This window comes from Lissotriton helveticus, chromosome 12 (assembly GCF_964261635.1).
Source record: "Lissotriton helveticus chromosome 12, aLisHel1.1, whole genome shotgun sequence".
Classification (NCBI taxonomy): domain Eukaryota; kingdom Metazoa; phylum Chordata; class Amphibia; order Caudata; family Salamandridae; genus Lissotriton; species Lissotriton helveticus.
The window spans coordinates 909104438-909130309 of NC_136073.1; the positions used below are offsets into that span (position 1 = coordinate 909104438).

General features: G+C 51.7%; 1 protein-coding gene across 1 annotated transcript in view; it reads right to left on the bottom strand.

Annotated features, from left to right (window-relative positions):
• Positions 1 to 20729, bottom strand: part of CLDN15 (claudin 15) — a 121410-nt gene extending 100681 nt beyond the window's left edge. The window contains exons 1-2 of the mRNA XM_078669223.1: positions 19749 to 20729; positions 19340 to 19621 (exon numbers count right to left, since the gene is read on the bottom strand). Of these exons, the coding sequence (XP_078525349.1) occupies positions 19340 to 19556 (217 nt within the window). The 5' untranslated portion in view covers positions 19557 to 19621; positions 19749 to 20729. The remainder of the gene's footprint in view (positions 1 to 19339; positions 19622 to 19748) is intronic.
• Positions 20730 to 25872: the final 5143 nt, after the last annotated feature.

Below are 25872 nucleotides of genomic sequence, written 5' to 3' on the forward strand. Positions count from 1 at the left end.
CTAAGAACTTTCTTTTTCAAAGTGGTGGAGGGGTCTATGGATTAATGTGATTAGTTGTACCACAGAGGATCACAAAACTCGCGGACCTTAAAATTCAATGAAGAAAAAGGTCCTGGAGAATGATGGGGAAAGGGCGTTCACTTGAACTACAACTGAACAAAGGCAAAAAAGTGAAAAAATGGAGAGCAAGACAACTCAATTAGTGTGGATTTCCCTTCAATGCAGGGTCAATGATATAACACCTCCAGACGTGTGTAGGACACTACAAATTTAAAACATGCATAGGTGCGGCCTCACATGCACCCCTGGGTGTCACGCTTCATCGTCATCCTATACACCTCATTCACCAAAGACGCGTCCACAGGTGACGGGATCCTCACAATGATGAGGGCAACGTTTGAGAACGAGGGTAAGTGTGGAAACAGGATCTAACTATAGAAATCCCTGCACTTAACCCAAGGATTCTCCTTAAATCTGGGTAGATCTAAGGGATGATTAAAAACTATATTGAAGCACGGGATTAGTTAGAATCTATGGGCCCGATTCACAGAATGAATTTACTACTTTTGGTATTCACAGAAGTTAGGATTTTGTCTTAAGTTTGTTTTAAGACAGACTTAAGACAGACTTAAGACAGACTTAAGACAAAATCCTAACTTCTGTGAATACCAAAAGTAGTAAATTCATTCTGTGAATACCAAAATAGTAGTAAGTTTAGGATTGAGTCTTAAGTTCATTCTGTGAATCGGGCCCTATGCATCTAAGGAGATCGACATGTTTCAGCCTATAAACAAGCCCTTTAGTGAGTCTCAGGCCTTCTTCAGGACTTCAGATTCCAATTATCCTGACTCCTAGCTGTGAACATCCATTCCCAATCCTACATCATCAGGCACACGATACCTATTAGCATGGTTTCATGAACCAGCAAGCGCTGGAATTGCATGTTTTTATGAGCCCTGCAGAATAACAAAATCTATGACATAGAAAATCATTGTTAAGATCACATAACTGGAGACGTAGACAGACCAGACATATAAATAATAAAACAAAAAGACATAACATGACTTTTTGTGTGTCACTGATAAACTGCTCATAACCATATGTTCACACATGTTTGGCACACACAGTAAATCACTGCACGCCTATGTGAGTGGTGCAAATAATGCATGACTTCAACCATACAGCTCATCGGATTCTTACCCTAACCACTACTATAAAGCGTCCCGCAGAGTTGTTTGTGGCTGAATCCTTGCAGTCACACACTGGGAAATAGAAATATCCCTAAAGAAAATGGTATTCTCACTGAAGAATATGCATCTACCCCCTACGGATGCCCAGTACTTACTTCGTTAAAGGTATTGCCCCCTCTATTATACCTACAAAAGTATGGCGAACCCTCTAAACGTTATACCGCCATGTAGCGAACCAGAGGTTGTGAGCGGATCACGTAGTCCGAGCGTTCGTGCAACTAAACAAGACATTGCTGATCTCCTAGAGAAAATGTGTTTTAAGTGGTCTCACAGCATGCGACCCACTTGGGGAATACTTTGTGCACTACCAGTTCCACAATGCATCATGAGTGCTCACATAAGCTTCCTGGTGGAAATAAAAGAGGGGATATACTAGTTGTAAGGCTTTGTTTGCCATGGTTCTACTCAGGCTGTCCATGAGGAAGGGCACTGATCATGTCATGAGTGAGGTAATCTGTGAGGTCATAAGCAGTGCGTTGCGAGGTGCATAAGTTATAGTTAGCTCAGGTAACTATAACTGCTGAATTTCTTTTATTTTGTGTGTGTAAAAGCTGAACCTAAATATAAAGTCCTTGTAATCTTCGATTTTTTTCAGTGAATTTCTACATTTTTTAAAGCACCTAATTATGACGCTTGGTATTTTTAGTGAATTTTACTTTTTTTTAAATATAATTTGACCCATAAGTTCAATATACTAATATACAGTTTCAAATGTTTATAAATGTATTTCATCTACACATTCATTTTCATTACATATTTTAAAAGTAAAAATTAAAAAATTACGATAAGGTAATTTATATAGTCTTCATTTAAATGCAATACACCAAGTCTTTTTTTTTTTTTAATTCGTTTTATAGATCCGTGGAGCTGTTCCCAACCAAAAGCATGCATTCCATACTAAAACAACACAATTAATACAAACACATGCTATTACAATTTCTACAAGTGTATTACTGCCTGTGCACGGGTGTGTGAGTGCCAGTGTGAATGACTCTGTGGATATGTGAGTGGCTGTATGGGTGTGTGAGTGGGTTACTTTGTTCATGTGTAAATGGGTGTGGGAGTGGCTGTGTGGGTGTGTGAATAGGTGTGTGAGTGGCTGTAGAGGTGTGTGAGTGGTTTTGTTAGTTTACGAGTGGGTTATTGAGTGGCTGTACGGGTGTGTGAGTGGGTGTGTGGGAGGTTGTGTGGGTGTGTAAGTGTGTGTGTAGATGTGTGAGTAGGTGTTTGAGTGGCTGTGTGGATCTGTTAGTGGGCGTTTGAGTGGTTTTGTGGGTTTGTGAGTGGCAGCATGTGCGGGTGGGTGTGTGAGTGGTTATGTGGGTGTGTAAGTGTGTATGTGTGTGTGTGTAGATGTGTGAGTAGGTGTTTGAGTGGCTGTGTGGGTCTGTTAGTGGGTGTTTGAGTGGTTTTGTGGGTGTGTGAGTGGCAGCATGGGTGTGCGGGTGGGTGTGTGAGTGGTTGTGTGGGTGTGCAAGCAAGTGTGTGAGTGGGTGTATTAGTGCATCTGTGATTGGCTGTTTGGTTATGCACATGGTTTTGTGGGCCTGTGAGTGGGTGTGTGAGCGACCGTATGGGTGTGCGAGTCATTGTGTGGTATGTAAGTGGGTGTGTGAGTGGTTTTGTAGGTTTGTGAGTGGTTGTATGGCTGTGTGAGAGGGTTTGTGAATGGTTGTGTGGGTGTATAAGTGGGTGTGTGAGTGAGTGCGAGTAGGTGTGTAGGTCTGTGAGTGGGTGTATGCATTTTTTAATTGGGGTCTAGATCCACAGATCTGCCGCAGAGCCCACACGGGGTCGTGCTGAGAACCGCAGTTGATCCACAGACCCTTGTGCGCTAAAAAAACATTTGTGGACAATTTCTTGTCTATGAGGGGTCCCTCACAGATGCCTCCATCAGTCCCATGGGGTCAGGGTCCCTCTACCCTGACCCCTTCACTCACTTTTACATTTTATTTCCCCCTGGGAACTGAATCCCGATGCACAAAATGGCAGCTGCAACTATCCTCTCTGGTTGCGTTCAGCCAATCACTGCATTGCTGTTGGAGCGTGGCTCTGCGAATTCGCCGCAATTGATCCACTTCTCTAGATACACATCAATATTTTTACTTTAATAACTCTAAAACTACTGAACAGATTTACATCAAATTACACAAAAAAGCACTGTTTCTGGACCAAGAATGAGCTTTCTGCCAAATTCGGCATAATTCGGTTCAGCGGTTTAGGCTGTGGTCCCGTCTAAAGTCCCCATGGGAAATTGCACGGGGAAAACGTGTTTTGGGACCCTCCTCTTTTCTCGACTTCCCCGCCTCCCCATGACATACCACCGTGAAACTTTCCAGACAGCAGCTGAAGTGATGGGTAAACTAGTTAAAATTCCATGAACATTCCTCAAAAGGCGCTAAAGTTAGTAGCAAAACAGAAAACGCTCTTCCCATGGAAACAAGGTCCTAACTAAACCTACCTACTGTAGACTGCCAGTAGGTAATATATATATATATATATATATGTGTGTGTGTGTGCGCTTGTGTGTGGGGGTAGGGGAAGAGGAACATTTGTGCAGCAAGGTCAAATCACATCAAAGAGCCCTCCTGGGTATTACTGGGGTTGTTTCGTGCAATCTGTGAGGCAATAAACAGCGTGTTTCTCGTGTCAGTTTTACTGTGCTGAGGTAATAAACTCAAATGTAACCTTTGCACTGTGATAATCAATGTGCTTTTATTAGTAGATTATTTTATTAGTATTAGTGTGAGTGTCCAACTTCTATAACATCCTACAAGGACCACGTGCCCTGGGAGGAGCCGGCACTGTACAGAATCCACTGGTGTAAAACCCACTGCGCGCAGACTTTGTACGCTCTCAGAGAGGTGGAGTGTACCATAAGATCAAAAAACAGAACTCACTGAAAACCCCCACAGGCTGTGTTTATCAGCTTACCCTTGATGTGAGAGAGGCACTTGGAAAAGTTGTAAATAATCTTACAGATGAGATTACATATCACTTTACTCACAGCACGGCTGTGCATTGGGAGGTCAGGGGCAGGGCCTGGCCGTTGGAAAAAAAATGTCTTTTCATAGGAAACTCTGTCCTAACCATGACTACAGAGTCACTATTGTGGACTCTGATAAAATAAATAGATATTTTTTCAAAATGGCCTCACTCCTGTGAGTTTTTGAATATATGTATGCATGCACTTAGGCCCAATAGGGATTACGAGATTCGTGGTAATTCGGTGGACGGGAGGGGGGGGGGTCTTTCATCTGGACACGTCAGCTGCTCGGTGGGAAAACGAGGAATGACCAGAGGAACCGACGACGTATTTCTGATTCCGCCGGTAATCCCTATTTTTAGGTCGAAGCACGACCTGCATTCAATGCGTAAGCATTGATTGCAGTGTGCTTCGACAACTATTGCTACCCGTTTTGGGGAATGTGGACAGGAGAGGGTGCACAAGCGCAGATCTGCTCAGTTTTGACCTCGTGAGCGTGCACGGCGCCGTGCCCCTCTCCTGCCTCATTCCCTTGCGCAAACACTCTACACTCACGCATGCCCACATACACACACTGCATACACACACTCACCCTCCCTTAAACAGACACACGCGCACACAGACAGACAGACGCACGCACAGACACACTCAAACAGACACACACGCGTACACCCCACCCCCACTCACCCCTCCTCTCCCTCAACACACTCACCTGTTCTGGCGGTGCTCGGCGGCGGTTCTGACTCTCGGGCGGCGGTAGCGCTTTGCGGGGCTCTCTCACCACATGAGAGCCCCGCCTTCCCCATGCGCCGGGCCGCTCTTCACCCGGTCCCCCATCTCGGGACCGGGACTGAATCCGGAGACTTCGTGGCTCTCTCTCGCTCTCTCCGCGATGGGGCGGGACTTCCGGTTGGGGCCGCGATGGGATTCGCCGGCTGCCCAACCGCTTCCGGGTCGTCGCAGGCAGCGCGGCGGCCCGGCAGGGACTTTCTGGACTTCCAGTCAAACGCTGACGTGGCGGGATACATAAGCATATATAGATTTTATTTGCACGTGATAGCAGCGTGTGATGTAACCCGTGAAAGCACGCCGTCGCAGGGTGACCTCATGGGGAGGCCCGGAACAGAGGCACTGCCTTCAGTGGACTATTCGTGTCACTCGGTTCTGTGACCGCTCGAGGGAGGACGGCAGCGGGACATCCGTGGCCCTGACGGCCAGTGCTACCCAGAGACACGTTAAAGACATGGGCAAGTGCTACAGGACGCTTCGGCAGTGGCCCCGATGAGAGTTCTGGCCCCAGGAGACGCGCATCAGCACCGGAGAGTTATGATATGGCGTAAGGGCTTGCAGATATGGAAACTATGCATGCTGGGATTGAGGTGCCTTACCAGAGCTGTGCCGTTGCCCCAAGGGCTGCAGGCCAGGGTTGGGGCACACTGGAAGGGCTGCGTGTGGATGCAGTGCTGGACTAACAAGGCTGCTACAGGGTGCGGCTGAGATGCAGTGACAGATGCAGTGACAGAGATGAGTGCACGTTCGCGCGTGCTCTGGGACTGCAGGAGGTGCTTCAGATCAGGACTGGTCTCAGCACTGGAACCGCAAGGGGGGGATGCTTTGGCAGGTGCGTATTGGCCCTCAGCTGAGAAACAGCAGGGGGCGCTCTGGTGAGAACTGAGATGCACGTCGATGGCAAGATGCTAGCATAGCAAGTGGTGCTGTAGGACAGACTCGGTTGTAGGGGGGCTGGAGAGCGTGTCATTAAACCTATAGGGTGACCCTACAAGTCTTACAGAACCATTCAAGTCCTGCACTGGGCGCACAGGGGGTTTCTCTCTGGAGTATGTCTCCTCTAAATATCTGTGCACAAGTCAGAGGTTGCAAGAATTGCACAGTGTGTAGTACACGATTTGGAAAGCACTGCATACCCGTGGCGAGGCCTCGAGCCGCTGTCCTAGGTATGACCCCTCTCGCGTCGCTTCTGCTATGTACCCACTTTAACATACACATACAACTCGTCCTCCCTGGTCTCCGGCCCCACCCCGGGCAGTCTCCTGTAGCCATCACCGGTCTGACTACATGGTGCCCCAGGTCATGACCTGATTACACTCTCTCACGTCACGTGGTGAGTACGATGTATCATCCCGAGGACCGAGTCACCACTCTCAATGCAAAGTGATGGGCCTGGCCTGGAAGAGGTGGAACACGCGAGTGAAGGGACACGACGCCACCTGAGCCCCCCTCTATCGCCGGCGACCTTTATCTGCTCCCGGGGACTGCCCTTGATTACTTCGGGCCGCCCGCGCGTGCCGTGTCAGGGCCAGCTCAGCGGCCTGCGATAATGGCGGGAACCGCTCTCCATAACGAGGTGTCAGCAGAGCTGGGAATATATATATATATATAAATAAAATGGGAGCGAGGCGCTGGAATCTGCTGACCCCGTGGAGAGGCACGGCTGAGATAACGAACCATAAATCTGGGCGCGCGCGAGGGTGAAGCCGGATTCTAAATGAAGGGACTGACCCGAGCGCAATGCCACGCGAGTCCAGCAGGGGGAGCCATGCGACGGGAACCAGGCATAGATGGGCAAAGGAGACAGGAAGGCACTGCCAGTGGGAGGAAGGGATCCTGGAAGAGGTAAGCAGGATGAGGGATCCAGGCAAAGAGGAGTATAGGCGGTTTAGTTAGATAGAGGATGTGGCTTAAGGGCTAGAGCGGCCGACTTTGATGGGGGAACCATGTTCCGAGTCTGACAGGAGGCTCAAACATTATGTGATTCTGGGCAAATCACGTAATCTCCCTGTGCCTAAAAATGAATGTGTCTGTAATTGCAACTAGTGTTCGTGTAAAGCGCTCTGATACCTTTGAGTTGAGTTCGTGCTATATAAAACTGCCAAAAAAAAAAAAAAAAAAATGAACTAAAGGCCGAGGGGTAATCGGAGCATACGAGTGCAACTGAAGCCAGAGAAAGTGAAATAGGAGGGAGTTAGGTGAATCCCCCGTAGGGTGACCACGGTTATAAGAGCCAGGCACAGAAAAAGAACGGAGGGTAACATGCCCTGCTGCGGGACCCTGGGTATGGGGGGAGCACGAAGAAGCATGGATGTATTGGGAAGCTGGTAAACGCAAGGTGCTTGGTAGAGCTGCTGTTTTAGATATGGACACATTTTATACGTCTATAAAGCAAAGGTTTCATGGTCACTGGACCGTTGACCATGCCATGTGCATAGCAGGCAATGCACGCTGTAAGCAGGGGTACTGAGCACAGGACATGGGTGCAAACCATATCCAACACCCATTGCCCACTGGACGCAGCTGCAGGAAGTACCAAAAGATAAAGGTGATAGGTTATTGGGACATGCCGTGCCCTCCGTCCAGTGAGATTATCCAAGTCACGGGCATTTTGGCTGCAGATAATGTCTGAACTGCATGAACGGAGAAGGCAAGAAAGAGTATAGAGTACGACCACATACAGCAGTATCACGCAGAATTGTTTTCAGTAGACATTTTCATATTTCAAAATATGCAATACAGCCTAGATAATATTGTGGACTGTTGGTGACCTTTACTTCGAGACTTATTATCAGGCCACAATAATCCACATTGACATTACAGAACCAGGTGCGTAAGAATTAAAAACTTGTCCCACATAATTCTCCATTATCGTCTTCCTGTTCGCTGCAGTTGGAAGTTCTGCTGTACATCTGGTCGCTCAGGGCTGGCCCACCTGAATTACTGCAGGGGATACAGTGGGTGCCTCCCAGGAAGCCACACACTCCCCCTTCCCTCAAACTGGAACTTTTAGCATGTGGGAAGCCAGAGTATGTGACTCCCCAGAACTGGTAAGGGCAGCACACTCGTGGACTTCTGTGATCGTGGAAATGCACCTTCTGCTGCAGGTACACTGCTCGCCTTTTTTGCTATCCTTTATGTTTTTAGGTCTCGCTGGTACTGCATCCGAAGGATGCGTCCAGCTGGAGACTTATAGCTGCCCGTCTCGGGGTAATGAGGGACAAGAGGGTGCCACGCGCTTCTCTTGTGCTGGATTTGACTGCGTGCACGCGCACCCACACTCACGCATGCGCACATACACAGCCACACGCATACACAGGCACACACACCCCCCCCGTCGCCGCCGCACCTACACACACACTAGCGCACCTACACGCACACACAGAGACCCCCCCACACACACACCAGCGCACCTACACACACGCACGCACACATACAAAGACCCCCCTCCCCCCGCCGCCATCGCACACATACACACACACACACACAAGCGCACCCCCCTCCCCCCTCGAACTAAGCCCCACTTACCGCCATTCGGGACTTCTGTAGCCGGGGCTCTCCCTCGGGCATGGGAGCCCCGCTCTCAGGCACTCCGTGGGCGCGTGCACGGGACTTCCGAAGACGGAAGTCCCGCCCAAAGGAACTGGCTCAAACGCGCATGCGCAGTGACCAGACGCTCCAGCCAAAGCAGCTCTGCGCCTCCACGCACCTGGCCCATACGAAACTTGTCTTTATTGAAGTAAGAGCAAGACAAGAAGATGACTTAATAAAGCAAAATAGCATTGTGTGTCATAAACGCACCGCATTGTCTCAATTGTTTCAAAAGTTTTTCTTGTCTCAGGGTTCAGCCGCCTTCTTCCTCCGTTTTGTCGTGGTTGCTGTGAATCGGGATGGGGTAGAGTAGCTTGTCCTGGACCCGGCTTCCTTGTGCCTCGGTGACACTGATCACTGCACACCATTCAGATCTAGGCCGCTGCGCGCGATGCTCTGGGCTCTGCTTGTGGGAGGTGTCGGTGGGTGGGGCTGTGCTGCCTTCTAGCGAAGGTGCTTTGCTGTACCACAGCATCACTCAGCACCACCACAGCATCACTCAGCACCACCACAGCATCACTCAGCACCACTACAGCACCACTCAGCACCACCCCAGCATCACTCAGCACCATCCCAGTATAACTCAGCACCACCACAGCACCACTCAGCATCACCACAGCACCACTCAGCACCACCACAGCACCACTCAGCACCACCCCAGCACCACTCAGCACCACCCCAGCATCAATCTGTGCAACCATTCAACAACAACTGGTTCAAATATGTTCTCTCAATGTTTCAAACTTTATTACAAATGTCACAAAAAGATGTTAATATTTCACTTCTGTTCTTGGATTTTCGTCACAATAAAATACACTGAACATAATCTTCACAAACGTTTTGTACAAAAGTTTAAGCTATTGCCATTATAAATTAAAATCACTTTTATTTAAGTATTAATTATTTTAAAAAATTAAAAGCCATTGTAATTTGTAATATCAATACAGCTAAATCACGTAAATACAAAACATGTTGCATTACAAATGCTATAGGTGTCACATTTGCGAAAGTTAAAACTATTGGAATTGTAAATGACAAAGCGATTAATTTAACTATTTTCAAAACCAACACATAAATAAAAAAAATTGTCATTTACAAGACCAATAGCTCAAACTTTCCTAATGCGAGACCTATTGCATTGCAAATGCTTGTTTGAAGATACATTCAGGAGACACCTAGTAAGCTTCAGCAGAACCAGTGCTTGAAATGGAAAAATAGAAGTGCTGGTTCTCTGTACCAGAGCACCTGCTTGTTTCTGAGAAGTGCTGGTACTCTCCAATTAAAAGAATAGCATTTCTCTTGAGAAGTGCTGGTACTCTCCCTCTCAAAAGAAAAAAGTGCTGGTACTCTCCCTCTCAAAAGAAAAAAGTGCTGGTACTCTCCCTCTCAAGAGAAAAAAGTGCTGGTACTTTCCCTCTCAAAAGAAAAAAGTGCTGGTACTCTCCCTCTCAAAAGAGACAAGTGCTGGTACTCTCCCTCTCAAAAGAAAAAAGTGCTGGTACTCTCCCTCTCAAAAGAAAAAAGTGCTGGTACTCTCCCTCTCAAAAGAGACAAGTGCTGGTACTCTCCCTCTCAAAAGAAAAAAGTGCTGGTACTCTCCCTCTCAAAAGAAAAAAGTGCTGGTACTCTCCCTCTCAAAAGAAAAAAGTGCTGGTACTCTCCCTCTCAAAAGAGACAAGTGCTGGTACTCTCCCTCTCAAAAGAAAAAAGTGCTGGTACTCCGTACCGGACAGTACCTGCCCGTTTAAAGCACTGAGCAGAACGCAATCTATATGACAACAGTTCCAGAGCTCTCTGGAGGCAAGCAGGCTGGACATCAACGCCCAGAGCACTGGGAACATGTGAGAGGCATGTAGAGACAAGATACAGTCTCAATGCCAACACATGCACCGCGCTGTACACAAGAGAGGGCCATCTATGGACAGGATACACACTCAAACCCATGTAGACATCAGAGAAGCACACACCACTGTGAAACAAACGAATCCACAGAACATCAGAGGAAGGCAGCACAACTGAAGCTAAAAGAAACCAACACATGTGTTTCTGTCCAAAAATGGTGCTCATTGGAAGGACAAACAGGGGCATTTGTACAAGCCCCTGTCGCCTTGGAAACATCACTTTTTTTGATGTTCCTGTGGCGACAGGGGCTTCGCCTTATTTACAAGGCAGCGTTAAGCCACTTAACGTGGCTTAACGCTGCCTTCTAAATGAGATCCCCTTTCACGCTGTACTTAGCATGAAAGGGGCGCGCAGTGGGTGTTGTGGTGGGCGTTCCACTGCAACACCCATTGATTCTGACGCTGCCCCCTATTTACAAGGGAGTCGTAAACAGGAGGCAGCGCCAAAATTAAGACCAGGGAAAACCTGGTCTTAAACAGGCGAAACGAGGAGAAATGTTTAATTTCTCCTTGTTTTTGCTGTTCTCATGTGTGCTGCATTGAGCAGCACACATGGAAACATCAAAAGGCCAATGATTGTTTACGTACTGGAATGGCACCCTTACTGCACATAAACAATCATTTTTTGAAAATGCTGATTTCTGCATTTCTGCGTGTGCTGCATTAAGCAGCACAATTAGAAGTTACAAAAGGGCATTTCAAGATTGTTTACGTGCAGGAAGGGAGACCTTTTGCACATAAACAATCTTCCCCTGCACGCAGACTCCCTTGCACTATGTTGCAAAGGTGCCTGCGTTGGCGCTAGGCTGCTAAGTGTGGACAAACACATTGAATACAAACTGAAAGCCGTAACATATCTAGGACTGTTAGCCAAATTCAAGTCACTGGAGCATCACCGGGTGGGATACCTCTCTGCCCAATCACAAACGGCCTGGGGTTTCAGCAACAGAATAACCAGGTGCGGGAAGATCAGGCCCGACTTCACTGGGCGTGGAGATGCACTCAGAAAAATAACACGCGGTCCGGACAGGGCGTGTTCTACAGAAACAGTTCCGGGAGGACCTGGCCTGGCAGTCCAGGCTGGACTGTTCCCATTGGAGCAGGGTCAAGACTGATTTGCATATGGCTGGGTCCAAACTGAGGTGGCGTGGTGGGACATAAACGACGAACTTAACACCAACAGGTATGGAATACAGACACACATACACACAGACAGAAACACAAACAGACAGACACACACACACGGTGCAAGGCTGCTGGTGCGAGCAGCTGTACAGACTGCACGGTGCAGAGCCGCTGCTACTCAGTATGAGACACCCCTTCACCTGGCCTCAATATGGTACACGCCCCCTGCTGCTCAGTATGAGACACCCCCTCACCTGACCTCAACATGGTACACGCCTTCTCCTGCTCAGTATGAGACTCCCCTTCACCTGGCCTCAACATGGTACAGGCCTCCTGCTGCTCAGTATAGTTCAAGTTCAAGTTCAGTAATTTGTATAGCGCACTACTCACCCAGAGGGTCTCAAGGCGCTTGAGGGAGGGTGGGTGCATTACTTATCGAATAGCCAGGTTTTTAGCTGCTTTCTGAAGGAGAGGTGGTTCTGAGTCAGGCGGAGGTGAGTGGGGAGAGAATTCCAGGTTTTGGCCTCAGAGTAGGAGAAAGATCTACCTCCCATGGTGGATCTATTGATGCGCGGAATTGCGGCGAGGGCTTGGCTGGAAGAACGCAGTTGGCGGGTGGGTGTGTAGAAGGACAGTCGTCTGTTGCGGCATTCGGGTCCTAGGTCGTAGAGGGCCTTGTGTGCGTGGATGAGGAGACGGAACGTTATTCTCTTGTTGACGGGAAGCCAGTGGAGGTCTTTCAGGTGGCCGGTGATGTGATCTTGGCGAGGGATGTCCAGTATAAGTCTGGCTGAGGCGTTTTGGATGCGTTGGAGTTTTTTCTGTAGTTTGGCTGTGGTACCGGCATAAAGGGTGTTACCATAGTCTAGTCGGCTAGTGACTAGTGCGTGGGTGACTGTCTTTCTTGTTTCGGTGGGAATCCAGCGGAAGATTTTTTTGAGCATGCGTAGGATGTTGAAGCATGATGATGAGACGGCGTTGACTTGTCTGGTCATCGAGAGGGAGGAGTCTAGGATGAAGCCCAGGTTACGTGTGTGATCTGTAGGTATGGGTGCGGTGCCCAGAGCCGGTGGCCACCATGAGTTGTCCCATGCAGAAGGGGATGATCCTAAGATGAGGACTTCCGTTTTGTCCGAGTTTAGTTTTAGACGGCTGTTCTTCATCCATTCGGCTACTTCTTTCATTCCTTCGTGTAGATTGGTTTTGGCGGAGTTAGGGTCTTTGGTGAGGGAGAGGATAAGTTGGGTGTCGTCTGCGTAGGAGATGATGTTGAGGTTGTGTTGTCGCGCGATGTATGCGAAGGGACTTATGTACACGTTGAAGAGGGTGGGACTGAGTGATGATCCTTGTGGTACGCCGCAGATGACTTCGGTGGCCTCTGATTTGAACGGGGGGAGGCGGACTCTCTGGGTTCTTCCGGCGAGGAATGAGATGATCCAGTCCAACGCTTTTCCTTGTATTCCGACGTTGCTGAGGTGTTGTATGAGGGTGTTATGACAGACTGTGTCGAAGGCGGCGGAGAGGTCAAGTAGGATGAGGGCAACTGTTTCTCCGTTGTCCAGTAGCGTTCGGATGTCGTCTGTGGCAGCGATGAGGGCGGTTTCGGTGCTGTGTTTGGCTCGGAAGCCGGATTGTGAGGGGTCGAGTGAATTGTTGGATTCAAGGAAGGCGGCGAGCTGACTATTGACGGCTTTCTCGATGACTTTGACCGGGAAGGGGAGGAGTGAGATGGGGCGGTAGTTCTTAGGTTCAGAGGGATCCACTGTGTGTTTCTTCAGAAGGGCGCTGAGTTCGGCATGTTTCCAGCTTTCTGGGAAGGTAGCGGAGTTGAAGGAGCAGTTGATGACATCGCGGAGATGGGGTGCGATGATGGATTCTGCTTTGTTGAAGATGTGGTGGGGGCATGGGTCAGTTGGTGAGCCTGAGTGGATGGAGTTCATCAGACAGATGGTGTCTTCAGTAGTGATTGGGTTCCAGGCGCACAGGTTGTGAGAGTGCTGTTTTGATTCGGAGGTGGGTGGAGTGGATTTTACTTCGGACAGGTTTTCAAAGCTGTTATGAATTTCGGCGATTTTGTTGTGGAAGAAAGAGGATAGAGAGTCGCAGAGGTCTTGGGAGGGAGTGATGTTGTTGGTGCCGGCGGTGGGGTTGGTAAATTCTTTGACGATGTTGAAAAGTTCTTTGCTATTGTGGGCGTTGTTTTCGAGTCGATCCTTGAATGCTGATTTCTTGGTGGATCGGATCAATTGGTGGTGCTTGCAGATGGCGTCCTTGAAGGTGGTCAGGTTGTTAGTGGTTGGGTTTTTTCTCCAGGTTTTCTCGAGGGTACGACATAACTTCTAGGATTTCTTGAGCTCATCGTTGAACCAGGGGGCCTTTTTGCTACCTTGTTTGACCTGGTGGTTTTTCAAGGGTGCTAATTCGTCAGCGCTGTGGGTGATCCATTGTGTGAATTTGGTGGCGGCTTGGTTTGGGTCCGATGATATGGCAGGGGGTTTTGGTTAAGCGATGAGAAGAGTTGGTCGGTGGTGATTTTGTTCCAGTTTCTTCGAGGAATAGATTGTGGGGGCTTGTGGGTCGAGGTCTTTTTGTAGCTGAAGTGAACGCAGCTGTGGTCCGTCCAATGGAGAGCTGTGGTGTGATCGAAGGAGATGTGTTTGCTGGAGGTGAAGATAGGGTCGAGCGTGTTCCCGGCTAAGTGGGTGGGGGTGTCAACAAGTTGTTTGAGTCCGAGATTGGCTAGGTTGTCCAGAAGGGTGGTGGTGTTGCTGTCGTTATTCTTATCCAGGTGGAAGTTGAGGTCTCCCAGTAGAATGTAGTTCTCGGAGGTGAGGGCATGTGGGCTGATGAAGTCAGTGATGTCTTTGTTGAATTGTGTGCGGGTTCCTGCTGGTCTGTAGATGAGGGTGCCTCTAAGTGTGGTCCTGGGGTCGGTGAGGATCTGGAAGTGAAGGTGTTCGGCGGTCGCGAGGTTATCGTCGGAGCTGGTCGTGATTCGGATGGTGTTCTTATGGGCGATGGCGATGCCTCCTCCTGTTTGGTTGGAGCGGTCTTTTCAGATGATCTTGTAGGTGTCCGGGATGGCTATGGCGATGTCGGGTGCTGATGAGGCGTTCATCCAGGTTTCTGTAAGGAAGGCGACGTCCGGTGCTGTAGTATCGAGTAGGTCCCAGAGTTCAGTGGCATGTTTGTGGATCGATCGGGTGTTTAGCAGGATACACTTCAGGTAGTTAGAGGCGGAGTTCTGTTTGGAGGGGGAGGATTTGGCGTGGGTCCTGATGCAGACGAACTTGCAGGAGTGGCAAGCGAATGGTCCGTGGGTGAGTCCTGGGGAAGCTATGCAGCATTGTGGGGTGCGTCCGGGGTTAAGGGCAAGGAGAGTAGCGGCATCTTAAATTAGGTGAGTGGAGTGGGTTTTGCGCGGGCCAGGGGTTCTGGCGCTGGGCGCGGTCCAGGCGCGGACGGGCGTAGACTGGCTTACCTTTGGCGCACCTTCGGCGCGACCTCTGCGCGTGAACGCTGCACGCGAAGGCATCAGTCATATGTGGATAGTGGAGGGGGAGGGGCGAGGGAGGAGCAGCTGGGAGGCGGTGTCGTGGTGGAGGGGACGGGCTCCTATGCACAACAACAACAACAGCAAAATGGCTGGCCAATCGAAAGCGGAACAGGCCGGGGCACAGACAGGGTTATGCTTTCGGCAGGGGCACTGTCACAATCAGGCTATACATTTTATAAATAAATACGGAGGCAATGCGGTAAAATAAGGGCAGACAAAGCGAGCAGCACACGACAACAGCTGATAATCGAGCACTATAATGGCGGATGCAGCTGGGGAGGAAATGCGAGCAGCGCAGGCACCAGGAATAATTTTAAGTTGTAGATTAACTCAGCAGCACAGTGCAGCAAAGTAACCCAGGTGGGACCAGGGGTCGTGGGGAGCGTCCACTTCCGAAGGTATCAGGGCGGACACCTATGAGACACCTCCTCGCCTGGCATTAGTGTGGTACATGCCTTCAGCTACTCAGTGTGGGACACCCCTTCACCTGTTCTCAATATGGTACACGCCTTCAGCTGCTCGGTATGAGACACCCCCTCCCCTGGCCTTAGTATGGTACATGCCTAAGTTGTTCAGTATGAGACACACCTTTACCTGTTCTGAATATATTACATGCCTTCAGCTGCTCGGTATGAGACACCCCCTCCCCTGGCCTTAGTATGGTACATGCCTAAGTTGTTCAGTATGAGACACACCTTTACCTGTTCTGAATATATTACATGCCTTCAGCTGCTCGGTATGGGGCATACCTTCACATGTTCTCAGTATATTACATGCCTCCGGCAGGCCAGTTTTGGACACCCCTTCACCTGCTCCATGCATAGTACATCCCTTCAGCTGCTTAGCATGGGACACCCCTTCACCCCCTCAGCATGATACATGCCTTTACAAGATCACTATGTACCATGCACCCTTCCCCCGTCTGCTCAACATGGCTCTTGCATCTGCCCGCTCACCGTAGCACCCCTGTGCACCTGCGCAGGATGGTACATTCCATTCACAGACACAAAATGGTAGACCCCCCACCTCCTCGGCATGGTTCATTCAATTCACAGACACAGTAAGATAGGCCCCTACCGGTTCATTCCATTCACAGAGACGGTAGGGTGGACCCCTTCAAGTGTTCACTATGGTAGAAGCCTACACCAGCTCGTGGCGAGTCACCCCTTCACCTGTCCTCAGAATGGTACATTCCAATCACAGACACAGTATGGTAGGTGCCTTTTCCAGGTGCATCTAGGGTGACCAACTGGCAGGGTTCAAATTCAGGACGGTCAGTGTAAAAATTCAGGACAAAGGGTCCAAATTCAGGACAAAAATTTAGGACAAAACATACGTTTTACAGACATATCCGAGGAGGTGGCACAATAATATATAAGTAAGTAAATAGACAACCAAAATAAATTAAGGTCCAAATAAGGTAATATAAGGTTGAGCCAATCGTGCACTCCACAGTTTTTCAGTATACGCGCAACTTTGTAAAGCGACATCGGGCCCTTTCTGCAATCAAGATTTGTGCTAGTAACAATAAACATTAATAAATAGTATGTTTTTGTTTGTATGTTGAAATCTGTCTTTTAAATGTACAGTGAAAACGGTGTTAGTTATTTTATTTGTATTTTCTCCAGCAGGGCGCCAAGACAAAAGCAGAATGCTTTGCCCTAATCCCATGCAGCAGGAGAAGGCACCCCCCATTCTGTCACTACAATTGGGCCCATTGTCACTCTAAAGTGCTAATCAGATGCAGTCTCAGAATGACAATGGGCCAGTCCACTGTCTGCACGAGGGGGGTCCGGGAGGGGCGGCTGCAGGCAGCCTCTACAGATTAAAAGATTACTGCGAGAGGCCCTGAGTGAAATCTTTTTAACTCACCTGGGGCCTCTCGCATGGGGACCAGCATTCCTTACTGAGACTTCCCATTTTGGTTTTAGTATGATGCCTGTAAGGCGTCCATAATTTGGGCTCTCAAACTACGGACGCCTTGTGGACGTCATACTAAGATGACGGACGGTCCGTGAAATGTACGGGCGGTTGGTCCCCCTAGGTGCACCCAGCGCTACATTTGTAAAAACCTAGGTGCCAGGGGCCCGCTATGGGCTCCCCTGGAGCCTGGCAGCGCTGCCAGTGTCAGTGCCAGCAGGCACTGCCTCGCACCCCTGCCAGCCTCACCCTTCAGACCAGTCCTGGCCGCACAGAGTTGAAAGACCCCCGCGGAATTCCGCGAAGTGAACTCCGCGAGCTCCGCTCACCCCGGGGGCTCATGAAACACTCATCCGACGCTGCCACCCATGGAGTGTCCAATATACACTCTGAGAGCAATGAACAGGTTAACGAACGGTGCCAGCCCTTACCTAATAATGTCCGTGTGGGGGCTCCCAGCTTCGAGGCGCTCCCTTCTCCTGTGCTTCGGTGAAATTAAAAACAGCGAACCCTAAGCTCACAGGGGCAAAAGGCACTAGTGATGAGGCGGCCAGAGGGACTGTGGGTACTATAATGTGCGCAAACAGGATGCTATGGGTGCCTCACTATGCCCGTGCTAGGGGGCATTTATATCTGAATGTGCCCCTGGAAGGGAGAACGAGGGTACCTGACTGTGCCCACTCTATGGAACCCACAGAGTGTGGGTACCCGACGCTGCCACCCATGGAGGGTCCAATATACACTCCGAGAGCAGTGAAAAGGTACACGAACGGTGCCTGCCTGGAGGGTGCGACCCTGGGCCGCCCTAACCTGATAATGCCAGTATGGGGGAGCCCGAGGCCTGCCAGCAGGAGCGGGCCCCTCGACCCGTTTGCCCTGACATTGTCAATATGGAGGGCAAACCCCCTGAGCGGTGGCAGCATTGAGGGCAGATCTTGTGGCGTCCTGGGCTTCCAGTTCCAGACTGGCTGGCAGTGCCAGTATGGAGGGCAGAGAGGTAACGGTGCCCTTACCTTCCAGTTCCAGCCTGGCTGGCAGTGCCAGCATGGGGGGCAGAGCCTCGGTCAGTACCATCAAGGAAGACAGGGACTCTGTGCCCTTTTCTTACAGGTCAGCGGCAGAGGAGGGCACAGGTGCCTTTAGCTTTCAGTGCCAGTGTGTGTGTGTTGAGGGGGTGAGACCTGCCAGTGCCCTTACCTAGCAGCACCAGCACGGAGGGCAGATGCCTCGGTGCCCTTTCCGGGCAGTGCTGGCTTGGAAGGGAGGGGCCTCGGTTCCTGCCCTTGCCCAGCAGTGCCACTATGGAGGGCAGAGTGCCCAGTGCCCTTACTTAACAGTGCCACTGTTGTGGATAGAGGCATCGGTGCCCGTACCTGGCAGTGCCAGCACGAAGAGCAGCACCCTCTGTGCCTGTACCTGGCAGTGCCAGCATAGAGGGCCCTTTCTGGAGTGCCCTTACCTGACAGTGTTACTAAGAAGGGTAGCCCCCCGTGTGCCCTTACCTCAGAGTGCCAGCAGGGAGTGCCCTTACCTGTCAGTGCCCTGGCAGCGCCAGGATGCAGGGTAGACCCCCTGTGCCCTTACCTGGCAGTGCCCTGGCGGTGCCACCATGCAGGGTGCCCCCCTGTGCCCTTACCTGAGAGCGCCAGCAGCGAGGGGAAGTCCCTGCAGTTGTGGACCCCCTGTGTGCCCTTACCTGACGGTGCCCTGGCAGTGCCAGGATGCAGGGTACCCCCCCTCCCCCCGTGCCCTTACCTGACAGTGCCAGCAGGGAGTGCCCCTACCTGTCAGTGCCTTGGCAGTGCCACCATGCAGGGTACCCCCCCCGCCCCCGTGTGCCCTTACCTGATGGTGCCCTGGCGATGCCACCATGCAGGGTACCCCCCCCCCCCGCCCCCGGTGCCCTTACCTGATGGTGCCCTGGCGATGCCACCATGCAGGGTACCCCCCCCCCCCCGCCCCCGTGTGCCCTTACCTGATGGTGCCCTGGCGATGCCACCATGCAGGGTACCCCCCCCCCCGCCCCCGGTGCCCTTACCTGATGGTGCCCTGGCAGTGTCAGGATGCAGGGTACCTCCACTCCCCCGTGTGCCCTTACCTGACGGTGCCCTGGCGGTGCCACCATGCAGGGTACCCCATCCCCCCCCCCGCCCCCGTGTGCCCTTACCTGACGGTGCCCTGGCGGTGCCACCATGCAGGGTACCCCCCCTGGTGCCCTTACCTGAGAGCGCCAGCAGCGAGGGGAAGTCCCTGCAGTTGTAGACCCCCGTGGAGTCGGTGGCACAGTTCTGCCACAGGTTCTCGAAGAGGGTGGAGGTGGTGATGACGTTGCCCTCCACGGTGGACACGCGCCAGTTGGCATTGTAGAGGGTGATGCCCAGGAGCCCGGAGCCGATCACCCCGAAGAAGAACCCGGCGGTCTCCAGCATGACGGACATGGTGCCTGAGGCGAGGGGGCAGGGGCAGGAGGGGGCAAGAGGCAGGGGGCAGGGGCAGGAGGGGGCTGGGGTACAGACCAGGGGCAGGAGGGGCAGGGGCAGGAGGGGGCAAGAGGCAGGGGCAGGAGGGCAGGAGGGGGTAGGGGGCAGGAGGGCAGGAGGCAGGGAGCAGGGGCAGGAGGGGGCAGAGGCAGGAGGGCAGGAGGGGGCTGAGATACTGAGCAGGGGCAGGAGGGGGCAAGAGACAGGGGCAGAGGCAGGAGGCAGGGAGGAGGGGGCTGGGGTACAGACCAGGGGCAGGAGGGCAGGAGGGGGCAGGGGCAGGAGGGCAGGAGGCAGGGAGCAGGGGCAGGAGGGGCAGAGGCAGGAGGGGGCTGAGATACTGAGCAGGGGCAGGAGGGGGCAAGAGGCAGCTCTAAGGGACGGGCTCTGTCAGCGCGAGGGGTGCCAGCCGGAGGCAAGGACTCGCCCCAGGAGAGGGGGCATTAACGGGCAAGGATCTGCCCTGGGCACTTCTTTGGGGCAGGGAGGTGGGCACGAGCGGGACAAGTAGTCGGGCTCTCGGCGGGCACTTCTCCGAGCAGGTGGAGGGCTATTACAGGGCACGCAGCTGGGCTCTGGGTGGGCACTTCGGGACAAGGATCTGCCCTGGGCGCTTTGGGGCAAGTAGCTGGATTATCGTTGGGCACTTCTCCGGAGCAGATGGCGGGGTATTACCAGGGCAGGGCAGCACTTCTCCTGAGCAGGGATGCGGCACTGGCAGGGCACGGAGTTGGAACAGGTGGAGGGGTACCAGCAGGTGGAGGGGTACCAGCAGGTGGAGGGGTATCAGCAGGGCACGGAGCAGGGCTCAGAGGGCACCGTCCGGGGCACAGACTCTCTCCTTCTGCCCCGCAAGGATGAAGCGCGCAGACTGCCCGGCTCCCGGCGGGGGCTGATGGGGGCAGGTACAGGTGCGGCGTGACGTCAGCACCCAACCTGCAGACACCTCTGGAGGAAGGACCGCCCCCAAGTAACGGAGCCACCCCGGGGAGGGGCAGGAGCGCCCTCCCCGCCGGCCTCGCCCTCAGGGTATCTCTCCCTCCCTCTTTCTCTGCCTCAAGGCATCTCTTTCAGTCACTCTCTGTCTCTTCCCACCCCTTCTCTCTCTCTCTCTCTTTCCTCTCTCTTTCCTCTCTCTTTCCTCTCTCTTTTCTCTCTCTCTCTCTCTTTCTTTCTCTCTCTCTCTCTCTCTCTCTTTCTTTCTCTCTCTCTCTCTCTCTCTCTTTCTTTCTCTCTCTCTCTCTCTCTCTCTCTCTCTCTCTCTTTCTATCTCTCTCTTTCTCTCTTCCTCTCTGTCTCTCTCTCTCTCTCTCTCTCTCTTTCTATCTCTCTCTTTCTCTCTTCCTCTCTGTCTCTCTCTCTCTCTCTCTCTCTCTTTCTATCTCTCTCTCTCTCTCTGTCTCTCTCTCTCTTGCTGTCTCTCTCTGCATCGCTCTTTTTGCCTCATGCTCCTTTGCTTTTTGTGCTTATATCTCAGTTTTTGCTCCTTCTCCTCTCACCCTTCCCCCTCCTGCTCTCTCACCTTCTGTGCCATTAACTGACTTATGTCTCTTTATTGCTCTCTTCTCTTTTCCTCTCCTTTCCTGTGCCCTGTTGCCATCTCTTTGATGCCTCCTGCCAGTGCTTCTTTTTTCACCTCTCACCTCCTGTGCCCCTGACCGTCCTGACCTGTTCCTTCCCCTGCTTCTCGCACCTTCCTGCGCTATTGCTAAGCCCCGCCCACCACATCCCGCACTCTACCCCCTCTCAAGACCTACTTAATGGTTGCCACAGCACGGACGAGCCCGACCGCGTCTGGACCGTGCCAAGCGCAACAAACCCTGGTCCACCCGCTCCCCAAGCGTGTCCTTCCTGGTCACTCAACGCAGGCTGCCCATCCTCCCACCCCGCTGCCTCACCGCACAACACAGGGGGAGCCTTCCCTTGCACCCCCTGCAGTACCGTGTGCAACAACCCACCAAGGTAGCACCATCGACATGCACCCAGCGTACACGCAGCACACCTCCCACTCCCCTAGCAAATGCACACGCCACAACAAACTATCATGCATGCTCCTCAACAGCCGCTCGCTCAGCAAACACGCCACGGAAATCTGGGACATTCTGGACAATGACGCCTGGACCTTCTCTTCCTTACGGAAACATGGCCGGCCACCGAGGTGGCACCCGACATCACCGTGGTGGTCCCAGCAGGATACAAAATTGCACAATGCAAACCAGGAGAAGGACTCGTTATAAAAACCATCAGCTGCACCACAACCACAGAGACCACAGCGCCTTTTATGGAGCGCCCACGCTTCAAACTGCAAGCTTCGGCAACCTTCACCCTGAACGGACTCTCGTCTACCATCCGCCGGGACCACGAGCGAGCTTCACCGACAACATCGCAGACTTCATCGCCCTTCTCACCATCGATTCCAAAGCCGACATCTCCTAGAAGACCTCAACTTCCACCTAGAAGACCTCAACTTCCACCTGGAAGACCTCAACTTCCACCTAGAAGACCTCAACTTCCACCTGGAAGACCTCGACTTCCACCTAGAAGACCTCAACTTCCACCTGGAAGACCTCAACTTCCACCTGGAAGACCTCAACTTCCACCTGGAAGACCTCAACTTCCACCTAGAAGACCTCAACTTCCACCTGGAAGACCTCAACTTCCACCTAGAAGACCTCAACTTCCACCTGGAAGACCTCAACTTCCACCTGGAAGACCTCAACTTCCACCTAGAAGACCTCAACTTCCACCTAGAAGACCTCAACTTCCACCTAGAAGACCTCAACTTCCACCTGGAAGACCTCAACTTCCACCTGGAAGACCTCAACTTCCACTTAGAAGACCTCAACTTCCACCTGTAAGACCTCAACTTCCACCTGGAAGACCTCAACTTCCACCTGGAAGACCTCAACTTCCACCTAGAAGACCAGTGCGATCCAGCTCAACCACACTCCTTGAAGGCCCATGAACCTCGGATTGACACAACACGTCACCAGATCCTCACACTCAGTCAGACACACCCTCGGGCCCATCCTCACCACCGTCAATGGTTACTGCGACCAGGCCTCTCACCTGGACCAATCATGCAATCGTCCACTTCCAGACTCAACATCTCCCACTAAATGAAACCCGCCACCACCAGCCTGGCCAGCTGCAGCTGGAGCAGCTTCTCGGAATCCAACTGGTCCCACACCCTGTGCATGAACCAACACAACCCTATCGGCAACCGAAACAGCAACATCAAACCACCCGCAAGTGGACGGAATGGGCTGACTCCTTGGCACCGCGCAACCACAACAACCAAAAGAGAACACAGAAGCAGACGAGTTGGTGCACAGAGGAACTCTACTCAACCAAAGAATACTGCAAACAACTGGAAAAAAGATGGAGAACAAATCATAAAGAAATAGACAAAGACACCTTCAAAGGGCCACTGAAAACAACCACCAGCAGAGCAGAGAAACCAAGAAGGTCCTAGTTGAGGACATAGGGAACAGCTCAAACAGCTGTAAAGAGATGTTCACGATCATCAAAAACTTCACTGCATCAGCAACAGCATCACCCCCGTCCAAGACCGATGCAACAACCTATCAGAATTCTCCAAACAATATTGATACTATCTGTAAACATTTTGATACTCAACCGAACCCCAGCAGCCTTGTCTCAAACTCACCCACAAAAAGCCTCGGAAGCACCCTGACTACATGGAAAACAATCACCACGGAAGAAACAGCCAATATAATGGGAACCATCTGATCCGGGCCCGACAGACCCGGCACCACCACATCTATAACATGGCTGCCTCTCTGATCAGTGAACTACTCATCCACATACTGAACACCTCAGCACCACCACAACATTCGTGAAGGCTTGGAAGCACGCAGCGGTCAACACACTACAACAAAAAAGGCAACAGTTACACCCAGCTAGCAACTATCGCCTCATCTCTTTAATAGCCTCCCAGCCTAGAACATGGAGAAAGCTATTAACAAGCAACTCGTCCATTACCTCGACACGTCAAATCCTGGACACCACTCAGGCTTCAGATCCAATCACAGCACCAAGACAGCACTCATCGCAGCAACCGACAACACAGGATGACCATCGATCGAGGAGAAACAGCAGCCGCCATCCGGCTTGACCTCTCAGTGGCCTTTGACATGGTCTTCCACTCCACCCTGATCAAAATAATAAACGAAGCAGGCATTCGAGGACCTGCCCTTAATTGGGTCTGCTCCTTCATCACGGCAAGAACACAAAAACTCAGCAAACTGCCCTTCACGTCCGAAGCCAGGACCTCATCTGTGGAGTCAACCACAGATCGTGCCTCAGCCCGACTTTATTTAACATCTACATGACCCCACCGGCTGACATCATCAGATCGTACGGCATCTATATTCTTTCTCACCCGGATGAAACCCAGCTGATACTCTCCCTGGCGGACGAGGCTCGAGTGACAAAAAACAACTTCGCCACCTGCATGACCACGGTTGCCACCTGGATAAGATCCAACTGCCTCGAGCTCAACTCAGACGAGATCAAATGTGTTATTTCTGGGAGGAAGATCTCTGCGTGGGATTCTACTTGGTGGCCGGCAGACCTCAATTCCACACCAACCCCGGTGTCCACGCCGTAACCGTGTAATTCATCTTCAATGACAAATTTGACATAACCGCCCAAGTAAATGTGGTGCCCTCTACCTGTTTCCACATCCTCAGGATGGTGTGATAAATCTTGAAGTGGCTACCAGAGAACGCCATTAAAACAGTCACACAGTCCCTGACACCAGCAGACTTGACTACGGCAATGAACTCTACGTGGGAATTACCAAAAAGCTCGTGAACAGGCTCCAAACCATCCGGAACGCTGCAGCAAGACTCGTCCTCAATCTACCACACCTCAACCACATCACTCTACAACCCAAGGGACTTCACTGGGTCCCGGTGCACAAATGTGCTCGGTTCAAACTCCACACACACACACACACACACAAACTCCACACACACAAACTCCACACACACACAAACTCCACACACACACACACACACACACACACACACACACACACACAAACTCCACACACACACACACATACACACACACACACACAAACTCCACACACACACACACATACACACACCCGTCTACCTCAACAGCTGCATATATTTCCACCAACCTTCCAGGCACCTCCGCTCTGCCGGACTCTCACAAGGACATGAACCCCGCACACAGAACAACAGAGCGAGAGGTCGCACCTTTTTCTACATCTCCCCCAGAGCATGCAACAACCGTCCACAGCACATCTGAGCCTCACCGCCTCCTGAGTTACACAAGAGGATGAGGACTTGGCTTTTCGAATAAACTCTTCTTGTGAGACAGCCGCCCGCCCACCTGTGCAGCGCCTGGATACCCTCATGGGTGACTGGAGTGCTAAACTAACAACACATAACACAACAGCTGGAATGCACAGGAGTGTCTTTGCCACCCTGTCACTGTCCTTGGAGGAGGGCTTGGGTGTGTTACCTTGTGAGGTGGAATGCTCATTTGCGTACTCATGCTTGTTTCTGTCCCTCTGTCTGTCCCTTCTGGTGGACACCAGTGTGTCTTCCAGGCACCTGCAGGGCACTCAGAGCTTTGATTGCTGTTTTGCAGTTTGTAGCAACCCTGTAGAGCTTTTGTAAACACCACAAATAATATCAGAATGTGTACACAAATGTGTACAAAAGCAGCTTTAGGCAAGCCCTCTCCAGCCATTGGATGGTGATGAGTGCCAGCCTCTTCCTGGCCCGCCCACAGGTGACCCATTTGTTGCTGAAAGCTTCTGTCAATGACGAAAGCTGCTTTGCCTGGTTACAGCAGCTGGGATTGGCTGGAAGTTGTCTCAGCTTGCCAAGAGAGGTTCTGCAGCCAAACTCTTTTTTCACTTCTTTGTGTTGCTCCTGGTTTACATTTTGGATCAGCGAAAAAGACAGAGTAGGAATAAACAAAGTGCAACGGTATAGATGACGCAATCAGCCGGGCTGCTGAGCACTGCGGACTGCAAGCAACACACCTTGAAACAGCCAGATGGAAGCCCCATCGGGACATTCACAGAACTCCTGTGGAAGGGCAGAGGGAAGGGAAGACCATCCTTATAAAAGAGACGGCCTCACACACACAGTTGTGTCATGCTTCATCATCGACACCTCTCCCCACCCTTGTGGGGCAGTGCCCCCAGGGCCGACTCCACCTCCTGTTGGACCCGGAGCAGGAGGGAGAACGCCCCAGACCAGGCGCG